This window comes from Mobula birostris, chromosome 22, assembly GCF_030028105.1.
Source record: "Mobula birostris isolate sMobBir1 chromosome 22, sMobBir1.hap1, whole genome shotgun sequence".
In the NCBI taxonomy this organism is placed as follows: Eukaryota; Metazoa; Chordata; class Chondrichthyes; order Myliobatiformes; family Myliobatidae; genus Mobula; species Mobula birostris.
In genome coordinates this window covers 64,156,150-64,183,579 of record NC_092391.1, presented here as the reverse complement: position 1 = coordinate 64,183,579, position 27,430 = coordinate 64,156,150, and the positions used below count along the sequence as shown (strand labels likewise).

At 45.6% G+C, this 27,430-nt stretch overlaps 1 protein-coding gene across 1 annotated transcript in view; it reads left to right on the top strand.

Annotated features, from left to right (window-relative positions):
* The window catches only part of ydjc (YdjC chitooligosaccharide deacetylase homolog), a 91,113-nt gene that overhangs the window by 18,410 nt on the left and 45,273 nt on the right, over nucleotides 1-27,430 (top strand). Inside the window, exons 2-3 of the mRNA XM_072240903.1 lie at nucleotides 4,905-5,083; nucleotides 18,410-18,569. Of these exons, the coding sequence (XP_072097004.1) occupies nucleotides 4,920-5,083; nucleotides 18,410-18,569 (324 nt within the window). The 5' untranslated portion in view covers nucleotides 4,905-4,919. The remainder of the gene's footprint in view (nucleotides 1-4,904; nucleotides 5,084-18,409; nucleotides 18,570-27,430) is intronic.

Here is a 27,430-nt window from a genome sequence, read left to right as displayed (position 1 = left end):
GGAGCAGCACATCTTCCCACAAGGATGTTAGTCCCCCTCCAGTTCAGGTGCAAACCGTCCCGTAGGAACAGGTCCCACCTTCCCCGGAACAAGGCCCAATTGTCCAGAAACATGAAGCCCTCCCTCCTGCACCAACTCCTTAGCCACGTATTTAGCTGCATTATCTTCCTATTTCTAGCCTCACTAGCACGTGGCACGGGTAACAATCCTGAGATTGCAACCCTGGAGGTCCTGTCCTTCAACTTTGCGCCTAACTCCCTATACTCTCTTTGCAGGACCTCCTCCTTCTTCCAACACACATCATTGCTCCCTACATGGACCACGACATCTGGCTGCTCACCCTCCTTCCTGAGAATACTGAGAACTCGATCCGAGATATCGCGGACCCTGGCACCAGGGAGGCAACAGACCATCCGGGATTCCCGATCTCTCCCACCTTCCAGTTCCCTCCAGTTCCCTCTGTTTTGACCTCTGGAAGCTTACTTAGTTTGGGAAGAGTGAGATCTAAGGAGGTTCTTGTGTTTGGCGTGTGATCCCCCCCCCCCACCCCGAAGTTCAAAGTAAATTTATTGTCGAAGTACATGTATGTCACCACGTACAACCTGAGATTCATTTTCTTGTGGGCATACTCAATTAAGTGAAGTTCTCCCCTTTAGTTGAAGAGCCTGATGGTTGAAGGGTAGTAACTGTTCCTGAACCTCTTGTAACCTCATTTAATGCCAGGATTGATATTACGGTACTTATCGTAGTTATTTTTAGATATATTGCCATGTACCACTGCCACAAAACAAGAAACTTCACGGCATTTTATCAGTGATTGCGTAGAAGCATGCCAAAGTACTAAACCACTGGTTGTACTTCTGTTGTGATGCAATCAAAATCAGAATCAGGTTTATTATCACCGGCATGTGACTTGAAATTTGTTAACTTAGCAGCAGCAGTTCAATGCAATATATAATCCAGCAGAGAGGAAAAAAATAATAATATTAAATAAAATAAAGCATAATAATAAATAAACAAGTAAATCAATTACGTATATGGAATAGGTTATTTAAAATGTGCAAAAACAGAAATACTGTATATTAAAAAAAGTGAGGTAGTGTCCAAAGCTTCAAAGTCCATTTAGAAATCGGATGGCAGAGGGGAAGAAGCTGTTCCTGAATCACTGAGCGTGCGTCTTCAGGCTTCTGTATCTTCTACCTGATGGTAACAGTGAGAAAAGGGCATGCCCTAGGTGCTGGAGGTCTTTAATAATGGACGCTGCCTTTCTGAGACACCACTCCCTAAAGTACCCAGGACATCTTCGTAGGCTAGTGCCCAAGATGGGATCTGACTAGACTTACAACCTTCTGCAACTTCTTTCAGTCCTGTGCAGTAGCCCCCCCCCCCCCACCCCCCGTACCAGACAGTGATGCAGCCTGCCAGAATGCTCTCTATGGTACAACTATAGAAGTTTTTGAGTATATTTATTTAATGCCAAATCTCTTCAAACTCCTAATGAAATATAGTCGCTGTCTTGCCTTCTTTATAACTGCATCGATATGTTGGAACCAGGTTAGATCCTCCGAGATCTTGACACCCAGGAACTTGAAGCTGCTCACTCTCTCCACTTCTCATCCCTCTATGAGGATTGGTATGTGTTCCTTCGTCTTACCCTTCCTGAAGTCCACAATCAGCTCTTTTGTCTCACTGACGTTGAGTGCCAGGTTGTTGCTGCGGCACCATTCCACGAGTTGGCATATCTCACTCCTGTACGCCCTCTCATCACCACCTGAGATTCTACCAACGATGGTTGTGTGCCAGCAAATTTATAGATGGTACTTGAGTTATGCCTAGCCACACAGTCATGTGTATATAGAGATTAGAGCAGTGGGCTAACCACACATCCCTGAGGTGCACCAGTGTTGATCGTCATCAGCGAGGAGTATATGTTATCACCAATCCGCTCAGACTGTGGTCTTCTGGTTAGGAAGTCGAGGATCCAATTGCAGAGAGAGGTACAGAGGCCCAGGTTGTGCAACTTCTCAGTCAGGATTGTGGGAATGATGGTATTAAGTGCTGAGCTATAGTCGATGAACAGCATCATAACATAGATGTTTGTGTTAACACAAGGAATTCTGCAGATGCTGGAAATTCAAGCAACACACGTGAAAGTTGCTGGTGAACGCAGCAGGCCAGGCAGCATCTCTAGGAAGAGGTACAGTCGATGATTTGGGCCGAGACCCTTCGTCAGGACTAACTGAAGGAAGGCCTAGTAAGAGATTTGAAAGTGGGAGGGGGAGAGGGAGATCCAAAATGATAGAAGAAGACAGGAGGGGGAGGGATGGAGCCAAGAGCTGGATAGGTGATTGACAAAAGGGATATGAGAGGATCATGGGACAGGAGGCCCAGGGAGAAGGAAAAGGTGGGGGGGGGGAACCCAGAGGATGGGCAAGGGGTATATTCAGAGAGGACAGAGGGAGAAAAAGGAGAGAGAGAGAGAGAAAGAATGTGTGTGTGTGTATATATATATATATATATATATATATATATATATAAAAATAACGGATGGGGTACGAGGGGGAGGTGGGGCATTAGCGGAAGTTAGAGAAGTCAATGTTCATGCCATCAGGTTGGAGGCTACCCAGACGGAATATAAGGTGTTGTTCCTCCAACCTGAGTGTGGCTTCATCTTGACAATAGAGGAGGCCGTGGATAGACATATCAGAATGGGAATGGATGTGGAATTAAAATGTGTGGCCACTGGGAGATCCTGCTTTCTCTGGCGGACAGAGTGTAGGTGTTCAGCAAAACGATCTCTCAGTCTGCGTCGGGTCTCGCCAATATATAGAAGGCCACATCGAGAGCACTGGATGCAGTATATCACCCCAGCCGACTCACAGGTGAAGTGTCGCCTCACCTGGAAGGACTGTCTGAGGCCGTGAATGGTGGTAAGGGAGGAAGTGTAAGGGCATGTGTAGCACTTGTTCCGCTTACAAGGATAAGTGCCAGGAGGGAGATCAGTGGGGAGGGATGGGGGGGATGAATGGACAAGGGAGTCGCGTAGGGAGCGATCCCTGCGGAAAGCGAAAGGGGGGGAGGGAAAGATGTGCTTAGTGGTGGGATCCTGTTGGAGGTGGCGGAAGTTACGGAGAATAATATGTTGGACCCGGAGGCTGATGGGGTGGTAGGCGAGGACCAGAGGAACCCTATTCCTACTGGGGTGATGGGAGGATGGAGTGAGAGTAGGTGTGTGTAAAATGGGGGAGATGCGTTTGAGAGCAGAGTTGATGGTGGAGGAAGGGAAGCCCCTTTCTTTAAAAAAGGAGGACATCTCCCTCGTCCTGGAATGAAAAGCCTTATCCTGAGAGCAGATGCGGCAGAGATGGAGGAATTGTGAGAAGGGGATGGCATTTTTGCAAGAGACAGGGTGAGAAGGGGAATAGTCCAGATAGCTGTGAGAGTCAGTAGGCTTATAGTAGACTTCAGTAGATAAGCTGTCTCCAGAGATAGAGACAGAAAGATCTAGAAAGGGGAGGGAGGTGTCGGAAATGGACCAGGTAAACTTGAGGGCAGGGTGAAAGTTGGAGGCAAAGTTAATGAAGTCAACGAGCTCGGCATGCATGCAGGAAGCAGCGCCAATGCAGTCGTCAATGTAGCGAAGGAAAAGTGGGGGACAGATACCAGAATAGGTTTGGAACATAGGTTGTTCCACAAAGCCAATAAAAAGATAGGCATTGCTAGGACCCATACGATTTGTGTTGTCCAGGTGTCTAAATCCGTGTGGAGAGCCATTGAGATTGCATCTGCCATTGACCTATTGTGGCGATCGGCAAATTGCAATGGGTCCAGGTCCTTGCTGAAGCAGGAGTTCAGTCTAGTCATGACCAACCTCTCAAAGCACTTCATCGCGGTCGATGTGAGTGCTACCGGGTGATAGTCATTAAAGCAGCTCACATTATTATTCTTTGGCTCTAGTATAATTGTTTCCTTTTTAAAGCGAGTGGGAACTTCTGCCTATATCAGTGAGAGGTTGAAACACAATCATGTAAACATATCTTTTCTCCTCTCCCCCTTTTCTTTCCGCAGGGATTTCTCCGTCCGCGATTCTCTCGTCTATTTGTCCCTCCCCACTCATCTCCCTCCCAGCACTTATCCCTGCTACAGCCTAAGTGCTATACTTGCCCATTCACCTCCTCCCTCCCCTCCATTCAGGGTGTCACATGTGAGTCAGCACTTCACCTACAAATCTGTTGGGGTTGTCTGTCGCTCCCAAAGCAGCTGGGGTTGTCAATTGTGTCCAGCCTCCTCTACATTAGTGAGACCCGTAGTAAATTGGGGGAATCGCTTCAAGCATCTCTGCGCCACCTGCCACAGGATGAACTGCCCAGTGGCCAAACATTTTAATTCAATTCCCATTCCCCTTCTGAGATGGCCTTGTCTCGTGCCAAGATGAAGCCACCCTCAGGGTGGAGGAGCAACACCTTATATTCCCCCTGGGTAGCCTCCAACCTGGTGGCATCAATTTCTTTTTCTGGTAAATATTCGCCACCATCTCCTTTTCCTCTATTTCCCACGCTGACCTTTTATCTCTCCTCTCCTGCCTTTTACTTCCCCCCTGGATCCCTTTTTCCTGTGGTCCATTGTCCTCTCCTGTCAGATTTCTTCATCTCCAGCCCTTTTGCCTTTCCCACCAACCCGGTTTCACCTTCTAGCTTTCTTCTGACCTCTCTCCCTCCCCCACCTTTTTATTCAGGCACCTTACCCCTTGCTTTCCAGTCCTGAAGAAGGTCTCAACTGTTTTATTCATTTGCATAGTTGCTGCCTGACTTGCTGCGTTCCTCCACCATTTTGTGTGTGTTGCTATGTAACCCATTGGTCATAAAAAGTACAGTAACATGACACCTCTTGCCTTCTGTCTCCAGTCCTGATGTTTGAGAATGCCACAGCCGACGGTGAGATTAATCGTGACTGGTGATGACTTTGGTTACTGTCGGAGGCGGAATCGCGGTATCATGGAATGTTTCAAAGCAAAAGCGATTTCCAATGCATCCTTGCTGGTGAATGGGAGTGCAGCTAAAGAGGCTGCTGCAATGGCTACCAGGTAAGTTTAATTTAACAGTGCAGGAACACATTTTCATCAAAGACCTTCACTGAGATTTACTTATGACGTAGAGCGCCAAAGGTTTAAAAAAAAAGACCACCATATACAGCGGGCAGCAGAGTGAGAGGGAGCAGAGTGGGATGGCTTTGGCACAACAGGCTTCAGCGTGAACAGGAAGAGGCGAGGGTAGGTTCCGTTAAGTTTTGTTTTGTTTGTTTAGAGTAGAGAGAGTGCCAGGCAGGATGTTAGAATGCTCCTCTTGCAGGATGTGGGAAGTCAGGGAGACCTCCGGTGTCCCTGACAATGACACCTGTAAGAAGTGCATCCAGCTGCAGCTGCTAACAAACCATGTTAGGGAACTGGAGCAGAAGCTGGATGACCTCCGGATCATTTGGGAGAATCAGGTGTTTATAGGTATTAGCTTCAGGGAGGTAGTTACACCAAAGGAGCAGCACACAGGTAATCGGGTCACTATCAGGCGAGGGAAGGGGAAAGGGCAGGCAGAGCAGAGTTCCCCTGTGGCCATTCCCCTCAACAAAAAGTATATCAATTTGGATACTGTTGGAGGGGGATGACTTACCTGGGACAAGCTGTGGCAGCCGGATCTCTGGCACTGAGTCTGGTTCTGCAGTGCAGAAGAGAGGATGGAAGAAGAGGAGAGCGGTAGTGATAAGGGACTCAATAGTTAGAGGTACAGACAGGAGGTTCTGTGGTCGTGACAGAGACTCCCAGATGGTTTGTTGCCTCCCGGGCGCCAGGGTCAGGGATGTCTCTGATTGCGTGCACAACATTCTGAAGTGGGAGGGTGATCAGCCAGATGTCATGGTACACATTGACATAGGAAGAAAAAGTGAGGAAGTCCTGAAGAGTGAGTATAGAGAGCTTGCTAGGAAGTTAAAAAGCAGGACCTCAAGGGTGGTAATCTCAGGATTGCTACCTGTGCCACGTGCCACTGAGGGTAAGAATAGGATGCTCTGGCGGATGAACACGTGGCTGAGGAACTGGTTTAGGGGGCAGGGTTTCAGATTTCAGGATCATTGGGACCTCTTCTGGGGCAGAGATGGGTTACACCTGAACTATAAGGGGACCAATATCCTTGCAGGGAGGTTTGTTAGTGCTTTTGGGGAGGGTTTAAATTAGATTTGCAGGGGGATGGGAACCAGAGTGCCAGAGCAGATAGTGGAGCGGGGGTGAAAATAAATAATGTTAAAAGTTCATGCAAAGTCACAAATAGAAGGGTTGTGTGTGGTGGTAATAATCTTCTGAGGTGTGTCTATTTCAATGCAAGGAGTATTGTGGGGAAGGCTGACGAGCCGAGGGCGTGGATTGACACATGGAATTACGACATTATAGCCATTAGTGAAACTTGGCTACAGAAGGGGCAGGACTGGCAGCTTAATGTTCCAGATTTCCTATCCTTCAGTTGTGATAGAGGCAGGGGAATGAAGGAGTGGGGGGGGGGGGGTGGTATTGCTAGTGAGGGAAAATGTTACAGCAGTGCTCAGGCAGGACAGATTAGAGGGCTTGTCTACCGAGACCATATGGGTGGAGCTGAGAAACAGGAAATGTATGACCACATTAATGAGGTTGTATTATAGACCACCCAATAGTCAGCGAGAATTGGAGGAGCAAATCTGCAGAGAGATAGCAGACAGCTGCAGGAAACATAAAGTTGTGATAGTAGGGGATTTTAATTTTCCACATATTGATTGGGACTCCCATACTGTTAAAGGTCTCGATGGGTTAGAGTTTGTAAAATGTGTTCAGGAAAGTTTTCTAAATCAATATATAGAGGTACCAACTAGAGAGGATGCAATATTAGATCTCCTATTAGGAAATGAGTTAGGACAGGTGACGGAAGTGTGTGTAGGGGAACACTTTGGTTCCAGTGATCATAACACCATTAGATTCAACTTGATATGGATAAAGATAGATCTGGTCCTCGGGTTGAGGTTCTAAACTGGAAAAAGGCCAAATTTGAAGAAATGAGAAAGGATCTAAAAAGCATGGATTGGGACAGGTTATTCTCTGGCAAGGATGTGATTGGTAAGTGGGAGGCCTTCAAAGCAGAAATTTTGAGAGTGCAGAGTTTGTATGTTCCTTTCAGGATTAAAGGCAAAGTGAATAAGAATAAGGAACCTTGGTTCTCAAGGGATATTGGAACTCTGATTAAGAAGAAGAGAGAGAAGTATGACATGTATAGGAAATGGAGCAAATAAGTGTTTGAGAAGTATAAAAAGTGCAAAAAAAAATACTTAAGAAAGAAATCAGGAGGGCTAAAAGAAGACATGAGGTTGCTTTGGCAGTCAAGGTGAGGGATAATCCAAAGAGCTTCTACAGGTATATTAAGAGCAAAAGGATAGTAAGGGATAAAACTGGTCCTCTTGAAGGTCAGAGTGGTTGACTATGTATGGAACCAACAGAAATGGGGGAGATCTTAAATGGGTTTTTTGCGTCTGTACTTACAAAGGAAACTGGCATGGAGTCAATGGAAATAAGGCAAACAAGTAGTGAGGTCATGGAACCTATACAGATTGAGGAGGAGGAGGAGGTGCTTGCTATCTTGGGGCAAATCAGAGTAGATAAATCCCCAGGACCTGACAGGGTATTCCCTCGGACCTTGAAGGACACTAGTGTTGAAATTGCAGGGGTGCTGGCAGATATATTTAAAATGTCGGTATCTACGGGTGAGGTGCCAGAGGATTGGAGGATAGCTCATGTTGTTCCATTGTTTAAAAAAGGCTCTAAAAGTAATCCAGGAAATTATAGGCCGGTAAGTTTGACGTCTGTAGTAGGTAAATTATTGGAAGGAGTGCTAAGAGATAGGATCTACAAGTACTTGGAAAGACAAGGACTTATGAAGGAGAGTCAACATGGCTTTGTGCGTGGTAGGTCATGTTTAACCAATCTATTAGAGTTTTTCGAGGAGGTTACCAGGAAAGTGGACGAAGGGAAGGCAGTGGATGTTGTCTACGTGGACTTCAGTAAAGACTTTGACAAGGTGCCGCATGGGAGGTTAGTTAGGAAAATTCAGTCGCTAGGTGTACATGGAGAGGTAGTAAATTGGATTAGACATTGGCTCAATGAAAGAAAGCAGAGAGTGGTAGTGGAGGATTGCTTCTCTGAGTGGAGGCCTGTGACTAGTAGTTGCCACAGGGATCAGTGCTGGGTCCATTGTTATTTGTCATCTATATCAATGATCTGGATGATAATGTGGTAAATTGGATCAGCAAAATTTGCTGATGATGCAAAGATTGGAGGTGTAGTGGACAGTGAAGAAGGTTTTCAAAGCTTGCGGAGGGGTTTGGACCAGCTGGAAAGATGGGCTGAAAAATGGCAGGTGGAGTTTAATACAGACAAGTGTGAGGTATTACACTTAAGAAGGACAAACCAAGGTAGAACATACAGGATTAATGGTAAGGCACTGAGGAGTGCAGTAGAACAGAGGGTTCTGGGAATAGAGATACAAAATTCCCTAAAAGTGGCGTCACAGGTAGATAGGATCGTAAAGAGAACTTTTGGTACATTGGCATTTATAAATCAAAGTATTGAGTATAAGAGTTGGAATGTTATGGTGAGGTTGTATAAGGCATTGGTGAGGCCGAATTTGGAGTATTGTGTACAGTTTTTGTCACCAAATTACAGGAAGGATATTAATAAGGTTGAAAGAGTGCAGAGAAGTTTTACAAGAATGTTGCCGGGACTTGAGAAACTGAGTTACAGAGAAAGGTTGAATAGGTTAGGACTTTATTCCCTGGAGCGTAGAAGAATGAGGGGAGATTTGATAGCGGTATATCAAATTATGATGGGTATAGATAGAGTGAATGCAAGCAGGCTTTTTCCACTGAAGAGAGAGGAGGGAAAAAAAACAGGACATGGGTTAAGGGTGAAGGAGAAAAGTTTAAAGGGAACATGGGGGGGTGGGGCTTCTTCACACAGAGAGTGGTGGGAGTGTGGAATGAGCTGCCAGATGAAGTGGTAAATGCGGGTTCTTTTTTAACATTTAAGAAAAACTTGGACGGGTACATGGATGAGAGGTGTATGGAGGGATATGATCCAGGTGCAGGTCAGTGGGACTAGGCAGAATAATGGTTCGGCACGGCCAAGAAGGGCCAAAAGGTCTGTTTCTCTGCTGTAATATTCTATGGTTCTAAATAACTTGTGAAATACTGTACAGTCGAAGGAAAACAAACAGATTTTGTTCGTAAATGTGTAACAGAAGTAACAGGAAGGAGGATAGCAGTAGCAACTGCAGCAGAGTACAGGCCCCTCTGGCTCACCTTGTTACTTACTGATCATACGCCACTGGCGTTTGGGGCAGCAGTGAAGCTCCCCCATCTCTGACAGCGTTCAGGGCTTCCCTCATCGTGTCAGTAGCTTCTTCTCCATTTTCACTGATGTCAGACATACAAGTCCGGGGTGGAACTCAGGAATACCGTCGCACTCAGATGTTGAAGGATTCTTCATTGCTGTTTCCTTAACAATTTTGTTTGACCAGTCAGGATTGTTGGCCCTGAGCTGAACCCCCTGAGCCAGGAGGACTCTTCAGTCTGGCCTCTACCCATTGACCTATGTGGCATGGGTGACCCTACCAAGAATCAAAGCACAAGGCCCTGACTCCAGCCAGCAAAGCTCTCCGGGTCATTGAGGCACACAAGCCTCCAAACCCTACAATAAGGTTATGGTCCTCTTGGAGGCTAAGTTTGTTGTGCTGGCCTTTTAACCTACTCTAAAATCAATCTAGTCCTTGTCCCTTGTATAGCCTTCTACTTTACTATTGTTCATGTGCTTATGTAAGAATTTTGGTTATTTGCTTGTATTCGTGTCATGTGTAGCCAGATATATTGAAAAGCCTGTCTTGGTGCTGTTCATGCGGATCAAATTATTACATAGTGCATGGAGGGGCAGGGTGGAGATGCGTCTCTACCAAAGGAGGTACAAGACGCTCCTTCCCTCCACTAGCCTGCAGGTCACCCTTGGACAAAGTGTAGCACCCTGGTTAGCTCCTCCGCACCCCCTCCCCCCCCACCAATCGGGGGTCATGTGAAGCCATGAGAGCAGGTGGTGGATGGTCATATGAGCAGCTGATACATATCACAAGTCCTAGTTATGCGACCACTGACGCCAGGCAGACAATCTCTGAAGAGTATTGATAATGACTGAGGTCACCCGTCCTGTAAAGTCACTGCCCAGAAGAAGGCAATGGCAAACTACTTCTGTAGAAAAAAAAATTGCCAAAAACAACCATGGTCACAGAAACGTCATACAACCTGGCACATGATGATGATGGCATATACAACCTGGCACATGATGATGATGATTGAGGTAGTACAAGGGAAAACACTAACAATGCAGCATAAAGTGTAACGGCCATGGAGAAAGTTCAATGCAGGATATTGATAAAGTGCAAGATCATAATGAAGAAGATTGTGAGGCTAAGAGTCCATCTTATTGGACAAGAAGTTGTTTCAAGAGGGACATTCCTTGGGCCTGAATGTCATTAGGGGTTGTACAGTGATGAGCGCAGCAGAGCTGTTTCCCTGCATCTCGAACAATACAGGTTCAATTCTGACCGAAGCTAGTGTGCATGTGGAGTTTGCATTTCACTCCAGTCCTCCCCCTCTCCTGGTCCCGTTGCTGCAGGCCTCGTGCAATTACGCAAGAACGGTTCAAAGTCAGGGTGTCCTGCAGTGGTGACTTGTCTCCTGAGAGATCAGAAACACCCACCGTGGGTGAATCGGGAGTGCGGTGCGGCAGTCTTCGCTTAGCTAGGTGAACATAGCTAGTGAACACAGACTTAAAAAGCTCCACACCATTTTTTATGCGGTGGACAAATACCATTAAGCAAGGGGTCTGTGCACCCCAGGTTGGAAACCGCTGGTCTACACCATCCAGAATACAGTAGTCATTTTAACTGGCATTTCATCAACATAGAATTTAGACCCTTAGGACATAGAATGCTGACCCTTAATGTACTCCATGCTAACCCGAACTCTTCCCTCCCTCTTCAGCCTCCATTTTTCTTTCATCTATGTTCCCTACCCATGAGACCCTAATGCCCCTAATGTTTCTGTCTCTCTCACCACCCTGGCAATTAAACAGCCACTTTAATGTTTGCCCCACACAGTGGGAACTCAACGTAGTTTGTTGTTACCCCAATGGTACCTCTTGAGCTTTCAACCTGAAAGTTGTCCTCCAAGCCACACACCACCCTGACTTGGAATTGGCTCACTGGGTCAAAATCCTGGAATTCTTTTGCTAATAACCTTGCACTTTACCCACACCTCACAGATTGCACTGGCACAAGGGATGGGTAATGAGATTCTGCAGATGCTGCAAATCCAAGCAACACACACAAAATGCTGGAGGAACTCACAGGTCGGGCAGCATCTATGCAGAGTCAACTTACTGGGCCGAGACAGTTCTTCATGAGCTTCAAGTTATGCAACACCTTCAAGTCCTGAAGAAGGGTCTCGGCCCGAAATATTGTCTGTTCATTCTTCTCCTGACTTGCTGAGTTTCTCCAATATTTTGAGTGTGCTTTACTCTGGGTAATAAAATTCTCTGCCCAATGAAGCAGTGAAGCCTATCTCAGTAAATATATTTAAGACAAGGTTGGATAGATTTTTGCGTAGTCAGGGAACTGAGGGTTATGGGGAAAAGGCAGGTAGGTTGTTGATGAGTCCATGGCCACATCAGCCATGACCTTACTGAATGGCGGAGCAGGCTCGACAGGCCAGATGACCGACTCCTGCTGTTCCTCCTATTTCTTATGTAATTAAAATGCTGCTCGTCCAGTGAAGCCCACAACCCTTGAATGAAGGAGAAAAGAAAGAATGGCAAAGACATTTATTATTAAGGTATGTATACACAACGCAACCTTGGAATTCTTCTCCTCACAGGCAGCCAAAACAAAGAAATCTCAAAAGAACCCACGAAAAAAAAATGTCCAAACATCCAATGTTCAGGAAGGGAGAACAAAAAACATTATGCAAACAACAAAAGCAAGCAAGTAGCTTAAGAACTGGAGTTTACGAAGGCCCTGCATCACTGCAACAGTTATAGTTCACTCCAAAGCCGAGAAAACTTTGCAAGACCACAGATGTGAAGCTGGGCATCAGTGTAGTGCAGCGTGGAGCTGAATAAACGTGGTGGACCTGCAGACCCGACCTGTCCCTCATCTCAGTCCCCACTCCCTGACCTTTTCAATTTGGCCCAACGCTTAACCAGGCCAAACAGCAGGTTGTTCCTCACTCTCCGACTGCTCTGGATCCTGAACCCTGCTGCCATAATCCAGCCCATACCCAACCTTTCCAATCCAGCCTAGCATTTAAATCGACCAGATATCGGGACTTTTCTCACTCTGAGTCGCCACAACTCTGCCTTCAGTTTGTTTCGACCCCGACTGCGCTTTGCCACCTCAAATCTCCACTTGCCTCGGCCACCCTTTGCTTGCCTCTCCGTTGTTAGTGTCAATCGTTATTAATAAGATGTATCATAGTTTCCTTTTGCTTTGTTTTTTGGGACGGTAAGTCATTGCTGTACATCACCAGTACCCACTGCACGCAGGCTCCCCCTCCGGTCACAGAGTACAGGCTCTACAATGTTAACTTTAGGACATACATTTAAGGTGGGAAGTGGGAAAGTTTAGGGAGGTGTGTGGGCAAGTTTTGTTTTACACAGTGCTGAGTGTCTGGAACAGGTAGTTGGGGGAACAATAGAAACAGACACAGTCGTGACATCGCAGAGGCTGTGAGACGTGAATATGGAGGGATGTGGGCCACATACAGGCGGAAGGCAGTTAGTTCAATTCGATATTGTGTTTTTATTTATTTAGAGATACAGCATGGTTACAAGCACTTCAGGGCCTGCAAGCCTGCGCCTGCAATTACACACGTGACCAATTAACCTACGTCTTTGGGATGTGAGAGGAAAATGGAGCACCCGGAGGAAACCCACATGGTCACAGGGAGAATGTACAAACTCCTTACAGGGAGCAGAATGGCGGGAAGTGAACCCGGGTCACTAATGCTGTAATAGTGTTATTTTAGCCACTGCATTACCCTGGTGACCTAAAATGTTCAGCACAGGCATTGTGGGCCGAACAGCACGTTTCTGTCCGCCACTGCTTCAGTTTCAGCTGAACTTAGAAATATACGTCTGCTCCTTTGCTATCTTGGAATTCCCTACCCAAAAGCACAATTGAAGTACCTCTGCCCTAGGTGCTTCAGTGGTTCCATTGAATATCAGGGAATGTATACAGTATACAACCTGAAATTTGTACTCTTCACAGACATCCACGAATATCAGAGAATGTATACTAGTGGTCGCCTACCTTTTTAAGCCCAAGATCCCCTACCTCGACCTTAGTGAAAGGCAAGATTGACCTACTAAATCGTTTAGTCACACGCATGCGCACCGGGCAGAAAAGACTGGAAGTAAAGCCCCGCAACCCAGAAACAATCTGTCTTTACAAACAGCTTTCAGTAGCTGGAGTATTGCTATATTACCATTATCTTAATTAGTATTACTTATTTTTATAATGCTCACATTACAACACCTTTAATTCTATGTTTCATTATTTAATTTTATTTCAACACGAAAAATAAATGAATAAAAATTGACTGTTGCAGTCAGTGTGGTGACTGGGGCTGAATACTTTCTGCTAGTTCCCTGAAATTTGGCTCATAACTACAGACAGCCAGTCTGAGACAGTCTGTGAGGTGTCTGTCAGTAAGACAGCTCCTGTACTTAGATTTCATAGTTTTCATCTGTTGCAGCACAGTGCCCTCACAAACCTCCTGACAGACCGATTATTTGAATGGACGGTTTCCTTTGTTAGACTGAAATGTTGAATCTGCCACATTTTTCAGGTGTTTTGTATTGGTAAACTGTTACTGAGACACTAGTATAGGTTTCAGAGGTACGCAAGATAATGACACCACTGTTTTTGTTTCCCTGTTATTTACATTTGGGGAATGTTGGAATTTAAAGGGGGACAAGTATTGTAATGTGAACATTATAAAGATAAGTTAATACAAATTAGGATAATGGTAATATAGCAATTCCGTAGCTACGCGGCTACGGAAAGCTATTTGTAAAGAGAGGTTGCGAGGTTTTACTTCCGGTCTTTTCTATCGCAGTGCATGGCGGGGGAGCTACACACATGCACACTGGGCAGAAAGAACGTAACTAAAACCCCCGCAACCTGGAAACAATCTCCCTTTACAAACAGCTTTCAGTAGCTGGAGTATTGCTATATTACCATTATGCTGATTAGTATTACTTATTTTTATAAAGCTCACATTACAACAGTATTTGTGTATTTATTTATTTTTCATTTTTTTTTGGGATCTACTGGGAAAGTCTCAAAGATTGACCGGTTGGTGATCACTAATGTATACAGTATACAACCTGAAATTCATACTCTTCACAGACACCCAATTGTTCTGATACTGAAAATCAGCTGGTTGAAGTTATAACTTACAATCTTATTTCAAGGACCAACCCCTTGGTAATAATGATCAGAGAGAATCTAAGTACCAACAAGTACCTTCACTGTCTGAACATGAATTTACACAACCAAATACCTAAGTGCACACCTCCTAAGTTTTCCTGACCCTCCATGAACCATCAATGAAGAGAAAGTATTACCTGGGAAAGGAGTCTACGCTGGCCTGTCACTCCTCGTGGTCCTGCACCAATCTCAGTGCCGCGGGGTCCTCCACGTCCGCAGTGCTTGGACTCTGGAGAGTTGCTGCTCCTTTGCATTTGAAGCTCCTGACTCTTGTCGTGTTTCTCATCAGTTCAAATGATACACTTCCATCGTATTGGCTCAAGGTCACTGGACCTACCTGAATCACCTTCGTATTGGCTCTGGTCCAACCCTACAACCAGCATTGTTCTGTGGTCTCTGCCCTTGGCCTTGTGCCATCGGTCTTTTCAACTCTGACTGGTTCAAGCCGGTCAAATTAGGTGACCCAGACACTGTCTAATGACACTCCAGATTGCTTCTCCGGCAAGCCTGCCACTTCACATAATAAATAGCTACTTTTTTGAGAATGGTCTCAAGTTCAGCAGGTCATCAGCTGAAACTCCTTCTGTCCACACTTGAGACACTGCTCTTTGAAGATGTCCTGGATATTACAGAGGCTAGTGCCCATGATGGAGCTGACTGAGGCTACGTCCACACTACGCCAAATAATTTTGAAAACGAAGCTTTTTCTCTTCATTTTGACCCTCCGTCCACACTGAAACGGCGTTTTCATCCCCCGAAAATGGAGATTTTCAGAAACGTTCTCCAGAGTGAATAAATCTGAAAACGCCTAATATCCATTGCAGTGTGGATGAGATAACCGGAGATTTTTAAAACCGCTGTCATGACGTGCCGGAACAGATGGCAGCAGGGCAGCATTTCATTGTTTTCTTCTTCTTATTATTATTATTATTACTTTATTGTCGCCAAACAATTGATACTAGAGCGTACAATCATCACAGCGATTTTGATTCTGCGCTTCGCGGAACCTAACAATTTCAGAACAGACGGAAACGAGATTGAAGCCAGAAGAGTTAGAAATGTACTCACCAAATACTTTGGCTCATAGCCTACTGAATAAATAAGTATACTCACTTTGCCCTGTTTTCTGTCCTTGCTTGTATGAAGGTGGTTTACCTATTTATGCAAGTACTTCTCTGACAATAGATGTGTAACAGCCTAATGTAACATTGTATGGAAATACAAGATTACACTGCAGACATGTTTTATACACTTAACATGGTGCTTTATTAATGCAACAGAGTTGGTCAGTTTTCCAATTTTTGTCGTCAGCCGGGTCATACTGTCCGTGAACTCCCTGTCGGTTGCCCCCATACGCTACAGTATTTGTTTTTTTTCCAGTTTAAGTCCTCCTGCGCGAGAGCCAAGAGCAATTCCTTTTAAGTTTTTCTACTCTGTAACTGGACAAATGCGCACCAGGTATACCGTTTCCTCTTCGCTTGTTTTCTGTGTGTCCTGCGCGTGCCCAGTGGGAGGAGATTCGCCCAAATATCCGTCTAATATGGACAGAGATATTTTGAAAAATGCTTAGTGTGGACGCCTGTCGTTTTTACTCGAAACCGGAGTTTTCAAAATTATCCGGCGTAGTGTGGACATAGCCTGAGCTTACAACTCTTTGCAGCTTATTTCTATCCTGTGCAGTAGCCAACCTCTTCCCTACCCCCACCCCTGCCATCCCGGACGGTGATGCAGCTAGTCAGAATGCTCTCCATTGTACATCTTTAGAAAGTTTCTTGTGTTTCAAGTGACATTCCAAATCTCTTCAAACTCCTAATGAAATATAGCTACTGTTTTGCCACCTTTATAGCTGTATCGATACGTTGGGTCCAGATTGGTCCTCAGAGATATTGACACCCAGAAACTTAAAATTGCTCAGTGCCTCCACTTCTGATCCCTTTATGAGGACTGATGTGTGCTCCCTTATCTTACCCTTTCTGAAGTCCACATTCAGTTCTTTAGTCTTACTGATGTTGATTGCAAGGTCATTACTGCAACACCACTCAACTAGCTGGTATATCTTGCTCCTGTACACCCTCTCGTCTCTATCTGGGATTCTGCTAACAATGATTGTATTATCAGCAAATTTATAGATGACATGCTTTCTGACCAACGATATAATCAAGTATTGAATAAGAGTGGGGAAAGCCAGTGGGTACAGAACATCTATCTCAGTACTGTGTGTGTGGGTTCTATTCCTGTCTTTGTTAATAGACAAATCATTCATCATAAAAAGCATTTCAGCCAAGAGTGAATGAATGTTTGTGTCACTTTCTTTTACATTCTAATGACCACAGAGTGGGTAGATTCAGAAGGTGTCAATCTTCTCATGTCAAACTCCTCCTTTAGGAAGTGAAACAGGCTGAGGCATTGTTACCTGGATTTAATAAATGATCTTCCCAGGACTCCATATGACATCATCGTCATTATGTACTGTGTCATATGACATCATCATCATTATGTACCATGTCATATGTCATCATCATTATGTGCTGTGTCGTATGACGTGGGCGATCATAGTCTTGACCATGATTGTTTTTGGCAAATTTTTCTACAGAAGTGGTTTGCCATTGCCTTCTTCTGGACAGTGTCTTTACAAGACGGGTGACCCCAGCCATTATCAATACTCTTCAGAGGTTGTCTGCCTGGTGTCAGTGGTCGCATCACCCGGACTTGTGATCTGCTCCCATGGCTTCCCATGACCCTGATCGGGGGAAGGGGTCCAAAGCAGATGCTACACCTTGCCCAGGGGTGACTTGCAAGCTAGCACCTTACACCACCTTTGGTAGAGATGTCTTTCTGCCCCACCACACTTCCATACCAGTAGCTTTAGCTAAATGTAAAGCCGTGAGGATTTACACTAAACTTTGAATCTAGAGAAGAAATAGCTAGTTGCCAGAAAGCAATATTGGGCAGCGTGGTAGCGTAGCAGTTTGCACAATGCACTACAGTCACATTGTTTGCAGATCAGGCTTCAATTCCCACCACTGTTTTCAAGGAATTTGTAAATTCTCCCATAAATACTTGGGTTTCCTGGAGTGATCAGTTTCCTCCCACATTCCAAAGACTTACAGGCTAGAGTTAGTAGGTTGTGGCATGTTATGTTGGCGCCAGAAGCATGGCAAAAAGTGGGCTGCCCCCAGCACGTCCTTAGCCTGCGTTGATCGATGAGGCAAACAAGGCATCTCTGTATGCTTGATATACTTGAGACAAGTAAAGCTAATCTTTCTTTGCAGGGCTGAGCCTTGAGGTCGGGTCACCAATCGAGGTGATGTCATCGGTGTACAGAAGCGTGTTGTTTCTGCCGAGTGCTCGCGTTAATTTGGCCTGACTCTCAGTTGGCAATCAGAATAACAAGAGTCGGACCACATAAGAGCCAGCACTCAGCAGAAATTGCACACTGATGATGTCACAAGGTTTGTGACCAGGCTCAGCAAGCAACCCTATAAATAAGCAACCAAGTTCTTAAGTTTCAAAGCTCATCTTTCTGCTTAATACTTCATTGTATTCACTACCTAGACTGCAAGTGACTGCTCTTGAAGATAATTAAATTATTCATTTAATCTTGTATAACAGGCTGAATATAATGTCAAAGAAATTCCAAATTTTGAAGTGCCATCATCCTATTTTCCATTCCATTAACTTTAATCTTTAAAAAAATCTATAAAGTAACTGATGTGTCTTTGAATTGTGTGGTGTATGAGGTTTTTAATTCACCATTTTATTTATATGGAATGTATTTTTAAGCCGAGTTCTTTCTTCCTCTCAAACAGAAACAGGCTTCCCCTTGGCCTTCATGCGAATCTGTCTGAGGGTTTACCTGTCTGTGAACAACTCCGAATGGGCTCTTCCTTGGTCAACAAGGATGGCTTTTTCCATGGGAAAATGGGAATTCGGGAAGTGCTGAAGAGCGGCCACATCAACCTATCCGAGGTATGTGTCGAGGCTGACCATGGTGTGAAGGCTTAAGCAGGAATACTATCATCTTTTCAGATCTCCACAGGAAATATGTGTAGTTAGGGCTGAGCTTTCACACTTGACATATCAGTCAGATTTGATATCACCGGCATGTGTACTTTTCAGGCTTCTGTACCTCCTTCCTGATGGTAGCAATGAGAAGAGGGCATGTCCTGGTGATGGGGGTCCTTGGTGATGGATACCGTGTTTTTGAGACATCACTCCTACAGAGGCTAGTGTCCCTGATGGAGTTTCTGCAGCTTCTCTTGATCCTGTGATTTAGAGCCCCCTCTCTCCCCCCCCCCCCGATACCAGTTAGAATGCTCTCCATGGTACATCTGTAGAAATTTTGCTTTTGTATAGAGGCTAAGCGTAGAGATTCTGCAGATGCTGGAAATCCAGAGAAACACACACAAGATGCTGGAGGAGTGTAGAAAGTCAGGCAGCATCTCTGGAGGGGCCAAGACCCTTCGTCAGAACTGGAGAGGAAAGTGGGCGGTGGGGCAGGAGCCAGAATTAGGGTGAGGGGAAGCTGGTAGGTGATAGGTGGAGGAAGGTAGGGGCAAAATAGTAAGCTGAGAAGTGATAGGTGGAAGAGGTAAAGGGCTGAAGAAGAACAAATCTAACAGGAGAGAACAGTGACCATAGAAGAAAGAGGAGGGGAAGCAGATGAATGTAATTTCATGTTGAGGAGAAGAGAAGAGGTGAGACGGCAACCAGAATGGGGAATGGGAGAAAGAGAAAGGGAGAGGGGTCAAATAGCCAGATGCTGGAGAAATCAATGATTGTGCCATCAGGTCGAAGGCTACCCAGACAGAATATCAGGCATTGCTTTTCCAATCTGTGCTTGGCCTCATCATGGAAATAGAGGAGGCCATGGACGTAATAGGAATGCAAAGTCAAATTGAAACGGGTAGTAACCTTGAAATCCCGCCTTTTTTCAGTGGACGGTGCGAAGGTGCTCAATTAAGTAGTCCTTCAATTTGTGTCAAGTAGAGGAGGCTGCCCTGGGTCCTAACGGGTTTGCAGCTGAAGTGTTGCCTCACCTGGAAGGATTTTAGAGCCCTGAATGGAGGCAGGGGGAGGTGCAGGGGCAGCAGTGGAGGCGAGGGGGGAGGTGCGGGGGCAGGAGTGGAGGCGAGGGGGGAGGTGCGGGGGCAGGAGTGGAGGCGAGGGGGGAGGTGCGGGGGCAGGAGTGGAGGCAGGGGGAGGTGCAGGGGCAGGAGTGGAGGTGAGGGGGGAGGTGCGGGGGCAGGAGTGGAGGCGAGGGGGGAGGTGCGGGGGCAGGAGTGGAGGCAGGGGGAGGTGCAGGGGCAGGAGTGGAGGCAGGGGGAGGTGCAGGGGCAGGAGTGGAGGTGAGGGGGGAGGTGCGGGGGCAGGAGTGGAGGTGAGGGGGAGGTGCAGGGGCAGGAGTGGAGGTGAGGGGGGAGGTGCGGGGGCAGGAGTGGAGGCGAGGGGGGAGGTGCGGGGGCAGGAGTAGCACTTGTCCTGCCTGCTTGGTTGGAGTATTGAGGAGAGGTTAGACACTGTGGCTGTTTTCTCTAAAGAGATAGAAACTGAGAGGAAATTTGACAGAAATATGTAAACTTATATGTCAGTGAAGATACCCCATGGGTTGTAGAACACTACAACACACAAACAGGCCCTTTGGCCCATCTACTTTGTGCCGAACCGTTTCCCACCAACCTGCACCAGGACCATAGCCCTCATACCGCGCCCCCCCGCCCCCATCCATGTACCTATCAAAACTTCTCTAAATGTTGAAATCAAACCCACATATACCACTTCTGCTGGCAGCTCGATCCATACTCTTAAGTATTTAACCTTCCACCTTTAACCCATGACTTCTCATTGTAGTCTCACCCAACCTCTGTGAAAATAGCCTTTACCCTATCTTTCTCCTTCCATAATTTTGCATAGCTCTATCAAATCTCCCCTCAATCATCTACATTCTAGGGAATAAATTCAAAAGTTCATAGTAAATTTGTTATGAAAGTACATACGTCACCAGACACAACCCTAAGATTCATTTTTGTGCAGGCATTCACAGTAAATACAAGGAACGTAATGGAATCAAAGAAAGACTGTGCCCAACAGGATGGACAACCAGAGTGCAGAAGACAATAAACTGTTGAAATACAAAAAGAAAGAAACAATTAATACTAAATAAGTAATAAATATGGAGACAATGAGATGAAGAGACCTTGAAATTAAGTCCATGGGTTGTGGGAACAGTTCAGTGTTGGACAAGTGAAGTTATCCTCTCTTGTTCAGGAGCCTGATGGTTGAGGGGTAGTAACTGTTCCTGAACCTGGTGGTGTGGGTCCTGCAGCCCCTGTAACTTCCTGATGGCCACATTGAGACAAGAGTGTGTCCAGGGTGGTGGTGGGGGGTGCCTGATGATGGATGCTGCTCTCCTGTGACAGCGCTCCGTATAGATGGTGAAGAAGGCGCTAGCTGTGATGGATTTGGCCGTATCCACTACTGTTTGTAAGTAACTTCCGTACTTTTTGTAGGTATTTTGGTAAGTCCTAACCTATCCAACCTTTCCCTATAACTCAGGACCTCAAGTCCTGGCAACATCTTTGTCAATGTTTGAGTGAATGTTAACCATGTTTCCTAGCAAAGATCAGAGGGGAACGTCACCAATGCTGATGCCATTTTTCAGCTTGGTGCATCAGCTAATGTTGGACTTACACATGCCAACCAGCTTCTTCTGTCTACAGCACAGTTGCATGAAGACACTGTGGTTAGATTTCTGTCTGAAATGACAATAAAGTCAAGTTGCTCCAATAATACCAGAGGTCTGATTCTTAAAAATAACTGTACCTACTGCTCCCTGAAGCATTGCTCTTGAATCAGATATTTTTCTCCTTGTACCTAAGCAGGACAATTTCCTTATAGCAAGGACTAAACTCTGTACACCAGTTTAAATCTAACTTTTGTGTTAGCGTCTTTTCAGACTGGTACCTTGGGAGCCCTTGTGCAGGATTCCTGAAAGATTAAATAGCAGGTCGAGTCAGTGGTGAGGAAGGCAAATGCAATGTTCACATTCATTTCAAGAGGACCTCCAAGAAGACCGCAACCTCATTGTAAGGTTTAGAGGCTTGTGTGCCTCAATGACCCAGAGAACTATGTTGGCTGGAGTCAGGACTTTACGCTTTGGCTCTTGGTAGGGTCACTCATGCCAAACAGGTCAAAGGGTAGAGGCGTCCACCGGTCCTCCAGGTTTGGGGGTTTAGCTCAAGGCTAATAACCCTGACTGGTTGACTGGTAAAACAAAATTGTTACAGAAACAGCAAAGGAGATTCGTTCTAAGTGTGACAGTATTCCTGGGTCTCCACCCTGGACTTGCACGACTGACAGTAGTGAAAACTGGGAGGAAGCTACCGACATGTTGAAGGAAGCCCAGAACACTGCCTGTGTTGGAGGGCCTTCATTGCTGCCCTAAATGTCAGCAGTATAATGAACAGTAGAAGAATATACGAGTAAGAGCAAGGGTGTAGTGCTGAGGCTTTATAAAGCATTGGTCAGACTGCACTTAGTATTGTGTGAACTTCCCACTAATCAGGACATTTACAGGTGTGGGGGGAAAAGAAAGGGCCTGAAGGATCACTGGGGACCCGAGTCACCCCAACTGTTCCAGCTGTTACTGTCCAGAAACGGTACTGCAGCATAAAAGCCAGAACCAACCGGCTCCAGGACAGCTGCTTCCACCAGCCTATCAGACTGACTAATTCATGCTGATACAATTGTATTTCTATGCTATACTGACTGTCCTGTTGTACATACTATTTATTACCAATTACTATAGACGGAGATGTAACATAAAGATTTTTACTCCTCATGTATGTGAAGGATGTAAGTAATAAAGTCAATTCAATTCAATTCAATCGTATCTTAAGAAAGGATAGAGAGGGTCCAGAGGAGGTTCACCAGTGAACCCAGGAATGAAAGGATTAACATATTAGATTCAATGTATGCACACAGAATACGGCTCTGAGATTCGTCCTCACACAGGCAGCCACGAAACAAAGAAACACCATGGAGGAAGAAAACATCGAAAACCCAATGCGCAAAGAGAGGAACAAATTGCGCAAACAGCAAAAAGTGAGCAAACAATACATAGAATATCAAACAAACCAGGAGTTCAGGAGTCTGCAGTGCCACAGGTCCTAGCTAATTCAGGCACAGGATGATTCTTCAGTCCGCATCAATCGCCCTGATCGAACTGTTAAGAAACAGCAAAAAGAGGAACTAGCATCCAGGAATATATGCAACATGAACTCAAAGACCCCCAAAGCAAGTCTACAGCTTCACCAATCAATGTGGATCCCAAGACTCCTGCACATTCCTCCGACAGCAGCTAGCGTGAAGGTGAGGAGAACAAAGGCAGACAGCGTCAAACACACGCCTATCCTCTGCTCTCTTCCTTGCTTGACGGCTCAATCATAGAGAAGCAATGGAGTCGATCATAGGCTCACGTCCTCGACACTTCAGTCAGAGAGAAGCAATGCAAACGATCATGGGCTTGTTCCCTTACACCTCAATCAGAGAGAAGCAATGGGGTCGATCATGGGCTCGCACACTCGACGCCTCAGTCGGAGAGAAGCAATGGGGTCGATCATAGGCTCACACCCTGTCTCTTGGTTACTAAGCCTCCAGGCCACACACTCTGCTCCAAACTCCACTGAGCTCACTCAGACAATAAGGCACCAAATCCTTCAACTGGCCCAAAATAATAACATGAAAGTGTAAATGACAGTTTCCATCGCACACAGCTTAGTTGTAGAATCCTGTTTGAAAGAAGAGCAGTAAAAGAAGTAATTTTGTGAACTGTCGGCAGGATGTCACTGTTGGTTACATTGTTTGCTGGCTCTGGCCCTGTGCTCCCTGGAGTTTGGAGAAATGGGGGAGGGATGTCAGAGGTGATTTTTTTTATACAGTGGGAAGTGCCTTGCATGCCCTGCCAGTGCGAGATGGTAGAGGCCAATACTTCAGGAGCATTTAAGAGACTCTAAGATAGTCACATGGATGATAGACAGATGGAGGGTTATGGGAGGGAAGGGGTAGGTTGATCTTGGAGTAGGCTCAAAGGTAGGCACAATGTTGTGGGCTCAAGAACCTGTAATGTACAGTTTTATGTTCTATGGTCGCTGCAAAACTCTGGTAGGGCAGCGTGGCACAACACTTTACAGTACCAGTGACCCGGGTTCAATTCCCATCACACGGTAGTGTAGTGGTCAGCACAACGCTTTACAGTACCAGTGACCCGAGTTCAATTCCCATTGCACGGTAGTGTAGTGGTCAGCACAACACTTTACAATACCAGTGACCCGGGTTAAATTCCCATCACACGGTAGTGTAGTGGTTAGCACAACGTTTTACAGTACCAGTGACAATAGACAATAGGTGCAGGAGTAGGCCATTCGGCCCTTTAAGCCAGCTCCACCATTCACTCTGATCATGGCAGATCATCCATATTCAGTACCCTGTTCCTGCCTTCTCCCTATATCCCTTGACTCCGCTATCTTTAAGAGCTCTGTCTAACTTCCTTGAAAGAATCGAGAGGATTGGCCTCCACTGCCTTCTGAAGCAGAGAATTCCACAGAACCACAACCCTCTGTGTGAAGAAGTTTCTCCTCAACTCCGTTCTAAATAGTCTACCCCTTATTCTTAAACTGTGGCCTCTGGTTCTGGCCTCCCCCAACATTGGGAACATGTTTCCCTGCCTCTAGCGTGTCCAATCCCTTAATAATCTTATATGTTTCAATCAGATCCCCTCTCATCCTTCTAAATTCCAGTGTATATAAGCCCAGTTGCTCCAATCTTTCAACATATGACATTTCCGCCATCCCTGGAATTAACCTTGTGAACCTACGCTGCACTCCCTCCATAGCAAGGATGTCCTTCCTCAAATTTGGAGACCAAAACTGCACACAATACTCCAGGTGGGGTCTCACCATGGCCTTGTACAACTGCAGAAGGACCTCTTTGCTCCTATATTTGTTATGAAGGCCAACATGCTATTAGCTTTCTTCACTGCCTGCTGTATCTGTATGCTTACTTTAAGTGACCGATGAACAAGGACACCCAGATCTCATTGTACTTCCCCATTTCCTAACTTGACACCATTCAGATAGTAATCTGCCTTCCTGTTCTTGCCACCAAAGTGGATTAACCTCACATTTATTCACATTAAACTACATCTGTCATGCATCTGCCCACTCACCCAACCTGTCCAAGTCACCCTGCATTCTCATAACATCCTCTTCACATTTCACACTGTCACCCAGCTTTGTGTCATCTGCAAATTTGCTAATGTTACTTGTAATCCCTTCATCTAAATCATTAATGTATATTGTAAATAGCTGCGGTCCCAGCACCAAGCCTTGCGGTACCCCACTAGTCACTGCCTGCCATTCTGAAAAGGACCCGCTAATCCCTACACTTTGTTTCCTGTCTGCCAACCAATTTTCTATCCATGTCAGTACCCTACCCCCAATACCATGTGCTCTAATTTTGCCCACTAACCTCCTGTGTGGGACCTTATCAAAGGCTTTCTGGAAGTCCAGGTACACTACATCCACTGGCTTTCCCATGTGCAGTTCCTATCGCACAGCAGTGTATTGGTTAGCACAACGCTTTACAGTACCAGCAACCCGGGTTCAATTCCCATCACACGGTAGTGTAGTGGTTAGCACAACGCTTTACAGTACCAGTGACCCGGGTTCGATTCCCATCACACGGTAGTGTAGTGGTTAGCACAACGCTTTACAGTACCAGTGACCCGGGTTCGATTCCCATCACACGGTAGTGTAGTGGTCAGCACAACGCTTTACAGTACCAGTGACCTGAGTTCAATTCCCATCACACGGTAGTGTAGTGGTCAGCACAACGCTTTACAGTACCAGCAACCCGGGTTCAATTCCCATCACACAGTAGTGTGGTGGTTAGCACAACGCTTTACAGTATCAGTGACCCGGGTTCAATTCCCATCGCACGGTAGTGTAGTGGTCAGCACAACACTTTACAGTACCAGTGACCCGGGTTCAATTCCCATCACACGGTAGTGTAGTGGTCAGCACAATGCCTTACAGAGCCAGCGACCCGGGTTCAATTCCCATTGCACGGTAGTGTAGTGGTTAGCACAACGCTTTACTGTACCAGCGACCCGGGTTTAATTCCCACCGCTGTTTACAAGGAGTTTGTATGTTTTCCCCATGACTCCATCGGTTTCCCCTGGTTGCTCTGGTATGCTGCCACAGTCCAAAGATGCAGAAGTTAAAAGGTTAATTGGTCATTGTAAGTTGCCCTGTGATTGGGCTGGGATTAAATCGGGGGGATTAAATCGGGAGGATTGCTGGGCGGTGTGTCATTGTAAATTGCCCCGTGATTGGGCTGGGATTAAATCGGACTTTTCAACCAGCGCACAAAGGAAATTAATGTGCGCACAAAAGGTTAGTTACCTAAAATAATGTAATTAATAATTATACTTATTGAAAATAATCTTTTAGCTAATGTTTCTGTTAACCAGTTAGTTGGCTAAATACTGACACAAGAGGTTGATAAACATCACATGGAAAGTAGCTTCGCAGGTTCTAAGTGATGTCTTTGATGAACTGGCTGCACTGTGCAAGATTCTGCAAGAGTGGCCTGACACCGACTGATTCACTTCATTTTGCGCGAGGCAGAATTAACAAGATAAGAAAGCAGTATCTGGGAGACAACGTTTCGTGGAGTGACAAAGTTAAAGTTTTGCTAAGCCAACAACGTGTAGAAAATGTGACAGTAGATACAAGTTTGCTGTTGACTTTTATAAATAGTCTTTGTGTTCATTTAGAAGAAAGGTTGCCTGAAGATGAGGTACAAGAATGGTCAGCTTTTGATTTCGCTGCAATTGCAGATTGTGACTTCACATTTGGCGATGAACAAGTTAATGCCTTATGTCTAAAATATCATGATTTCCTAGCTGAAAATACTGCAATAGTTAGACAGTTTAATGATTTCAAATTTTCCGTACCTGTCCATATCCCTCTAAGCCTTTAACCCTTTCCATTCTCCCTTCATGATTTTATACACCTCTATATGATCACCCCTTAGTGTCCTGCAGCCCCGGTGAATAATGTCCTACTCTGCCTGAATTCTCCCCGTAACTCAGGCTCTCTGGTCTTGGCAGCATCCTTGTAGATCTTTGTTGCACTCTGTCCAGTTCAGTGACACAACAGAGTAACTAAACCTGTACACAATACATCAGCTACGGCCTCACTAATATCTGGTCCAAATAATCAGTGGCTTCAGAGACATTCTAGGCTTCTGAAAAAATATCTAGGTGGCGACATCCAAAATTCAGCATAATCCTCTACTTCGTCGTTGTCAGAGAAGTACCTCGTGATGGTGCCAACAACCAACAGCAATGTCCTGAAGATAGTTTATGAAGCAACTACTTCTTTTAAATGTGCTCTGATTGAACCGCGTGCAGTTGGAGCCTGGAGTTTACATTTTGATCCGGTGATTTGGGTGATCTGGCTCTTTTGCTGCTTCCAGGGAAGTTTAGTGAGTTTAAGAGCAGAATGGCGGAATATGAACTTGTGATCGCCTCCATTACTCATTGCCGATTAAAGTGTCCATGACTTTGGACGTGTTTCAGAGCACTCTATGTTTCGATGTTTAGTCTCTGTGGCTTTGGACTCTTTTTGGAGGATTCTGCAGTGTGATATTTAGTCTCTTTGGGAGACAGCAAAGCACCAAATCGCTCATTTGGCCTGAAAACACACCACCATATACAGCCTTGAGATTAATCTTCTTGCTGGCAGCCACAGAAAAGAACCAGAAGA